Below are 3421 nucleotides of genomic sequence, written 5' to 3'. Positions count from 1 at the left end.
TATTCAACAACTACCACCTCTCGGAAGAGTTTCAATTGATCTGACTTGTGTCAAGTGCCCATAAATGGATAAGTGAACCAATCAGTGTGGATAAGGAATTGATGTACCATGACTGGGACAGCTTACGTCACATAACCAACACTGTGGTTAGTAACCAGAAGATGTAGAGGGCAGTGAGCAAGAGATCCAGAGGACCTTTCAAATTCCTCTATTTCCTTTTAAAATTTCCTCTTTTATAGAGATCAGTTTACCTATCCAGTGTTCCTAACCCCAGTTTCCTAGAACATTAGAACATTACGTATGTGTCTCTACAAACTTGGGTTTTAGGCAAAAAAAAAAAAAAAGAAAAAATTGAACGCTTTCATGGCCACACATCAGTGTTGAAACACCTCCTTGTACTGTGGAAATCACTATGAACAAGTGGCCCAATTCATGTCATCCCGCTGTGCCCCGTGCAGCATCGCCTGCAACTGAGCCTGAACTTCAGCAAGTTTTTGTTGGTCCAAACTGTCATGAAAATTCCCTTGCTCGTAGCAATGGAGAGGGACAGGATAAATCACATACTTCAGCTTCATCAAGGATGTCAAGTGTTGCAGAAGACTCTTGAGCACAGGCATTGTAATGGGATTGAAGCCAAAGCTAAGGACACGGAGGTGGGTACAGTGGCTCAGGGCTGGGAGGATGGCAGAGAGAGTAGAATCAGTTATCATACAATTGTTTATCTCCAGATGTTGCAGGGTGCTTGAGACCTTCTCCAGCAGAGCCTGGAAGGGCTCATATCCTTCTGAGAAGATCTTGTTGTTACTGAGACTCAGTTCCTTTAGGTGGGTGGCCTGAGAGCTCTTGGACAGGACAGTGATGTCTCTGTTAGAACGGCTACAGTAAGGTAGATACAGTGTATCCAACTGACGTGGCACAATGCTATAGAGGGAAAAATGTAAGGTTATTTCAGAAGAATGAGGGCAATGAGCCCCAAATTATAGGTACCTAAGGCTCTAGAATAAAGTACTGTGTTCACGGCTCGCAACAGGTGGTTAACATTGTGGACTTTGGGATCAGACTTTATACATTTATGACCTTGAGAAAGTGACTTTACAACTCTGAGGTACAGGGATTTAATCTTGAAAACGTGCACAGTAGTAATTATTATAAAGAACTGTGGGAAAGATTAAGTGAAGAAATTGCATGCACTTAGTATATATGACATAATCAGTGTTGCATCGGATTCAATTATTTGGCGAGGATGGGTCTGGGAAAGCAGCCAACTGAGGGTTTCCTTTGACTAGTTCCCAGATGGCAAGTTCTCCATTCAGGGTCTAAGGCTTGGGGGAAATACAGGAGCAAAATTATCTGGCAGTGTTAACTATTGGGGCCCATCCATGGGCATGTGCATTAGTCCTATAGCTTAATGTTTCTCCATCTGAATGCCTCCCCTTCCTCTCCAGAGAGCTGTAAAGTCCAATAGGAGAAGGACTGAGTCTTTTTCACCAATATATTTACAGACTTATTATAGTGTCTGCCCAGGGCCACTGAATGAATGAATGAATATATGAGCACAGCTTCCTTTTCTAACCTCATCTGCTGCTCACCATAAGGTACCCCTCTCTCCCCCGGCTAGATTCAAACTCCCAGCCGTGCCTACACTGAGGTAAAAAGAGAAATGGGTTAAAAGGAGCTTGGGAAGGTCCAAGCATGGTCTCTTCTGTCTTAACAATGAGGTGTTCAAGGAACACAGGTTCCTCCCCACCCCCTCACCTGAGCAGATTGTGCAGTTGATTGGTGAGGCAGACGAGAGGCAAGCTGAGCTCCTGGAGGTTGTCCAGCTGCCCAAGGGAGAGGAGAAAAGATCTGAATTTCCTTCTCGTAGAAGATTTAAAGGGGATGTTACACAGAGTAAGGCTGTTCAGGTGGATCACCCGAGCCAAAAGGGTGAGGACTTCACTCAGATCAGCCTGATCCATTTCCAGGTGATCAATGCACCCCAGATCAAGAAACTGCAGGATACTTTTGTGGGCAGACATTCTATCGATTTGCAAATCTCTGCAGCAGATGTGCAAGGACCCAAAGTCCTGCTGAATTTTACTACAAAGGAAAGAGAGGAATTGCTCTGTTCTCAAGGTACTATTGAGGGAAATATCCACTAGTAATTCCATGGGTTCCTGAGCTGACTGAGGCGCAGACCCAGAATTACCAATCCCGAGGCGCCTGACACTATGCTGAGCTTCTTCTATCTTAAGGATAGAGCGCTGAGAGTATTTGCATGACTTAAAACAGAAAGGGGATGTGGTCCGAATCTCAGAGCATATTGTCTTACAGTCCGGGTCACGCCTTAAATCTAGGATCCTCAGTCTGGGCCCCCTGTAAGGAAAGGAAGAGACAGAACACATGAGAGATAGCTGATTTTAATATAACCCAGCAAGATCAATGATGAGAAGCAGGGACAGTGCACTTTAACCCTGGTTTGCGCTTCATTGCCATTCACCAAGAAGTTCTTTCCACAAAAATGCAGCGTCATTCATCCTTTTCCCACCCCCTCCTTCACCTCCAAGGCTTCCCTGTCTCAATGCCCATATTCTGCTTGTGTGTAATCACACTCAAATCCATTCATAGTATCCTCAAGCACTTCTATTCTATAATCAACTCTATAAGGCAATAGAGTCCTGAAGGTGACCCCAAGTGCTGACCGACAGCTCTGCAAAGACTGCAGTATTCACCATTGGCTACTGTTGGGAGACGGTTAGGTATTCCCCTGCCCCAGGCTACAGCATACCCTCCTGCTGACTCCCTGTGTCTCCACTCATCATAGTCTTACCAAGAGGTTGAGTTCTGGGCAGGGAGCATCTGCAGACCATCAATCATGGCTTCCAAGATGTCATAGTATGACTCCTGTGTGTTCCATGACCCAATGTGGAGACAGCGAAAAGGCCAAACCCTCACCATTGCCGTTAGCATCGTCTTATGCCCACCCAAGAAGGCAGCGTTGAACAATGGAACAAAGAGGTCTCTTGGGATTTCGTCCAGGGCATGGATAGCTACAGGCTCATTATTCAGCAGACTCTTTGCAGCAAGCATTAGGAGTGTAACTGTGGTCTCTTGGTCCATCTTCAAAAACCTGCTTCAGAGTGGAGAATATTTAGAAATCCTGAGAAGATATCTATAGTCACTTGTTTGCTTCCAGGGTTAGCTATGGAAAAATACTTATTGAATAAGTATGTGGTCAATCATAGGGCCAACTCAAGTGACCTCTACTATAGGAATAGAATGAAAATGGACTTGTGTGTAATTTAATTATATATGTGTACAAACACGTGCACACAAGCACACACACACACACACACTTACATGAGATAAAATGCCATTAGAAATCAGAGGTACGTTAGCAGAAGACAATGCTTACCACCTAGCTGACTTTGTCAAAATA

At 44.6% G+C, this 3421-nt stretch overlaps 1 protein-coding gene across 1 annotated transcript; it reads right to left on the bottom strand.

Annotated features, from left to right (window-relative positions):
* Positions 1 to 410: 410 nt before the first annotated feature.
* On the bottom strand, positions 411 to 3102 carry LOC308608822 (melanoma antigen preferentially expressed in tumors-like; the record flags this gene model as incomplete). Its single annotated transcript, XM_081222154.1, has 3 exons — positions 411 to 921; positions 1756 to 2358; positions 2813 to 3102. The coding sequence occupies 3 exons, from the start codon at positions 3100 to 3102 to the stop codon at positions 411 to 413; spliced, it is 1404 nt and encodes a 467-aa protein (XP_081078280.1).
* Positions 3103 to 3421: the final 319 nt, after the last annotated feature.

The sequence above is a fragment of the Mesoplodon bidens genome (genome assembly GCF_964165515.1).
Source record: "Mesoplodon bidens genome assembly, chromosome: X".
Taxonomy (NCBI): domain Eukaryota; kingdom Metazoa; phylum Chordata; class Mammalia; order Artiodactyla; family Ziphiidae; genus Mesoplodon; species Mesoplodon bidens.
This window is presented reverse-complemented; position numbering and strand designations above follow the sequence as displayed.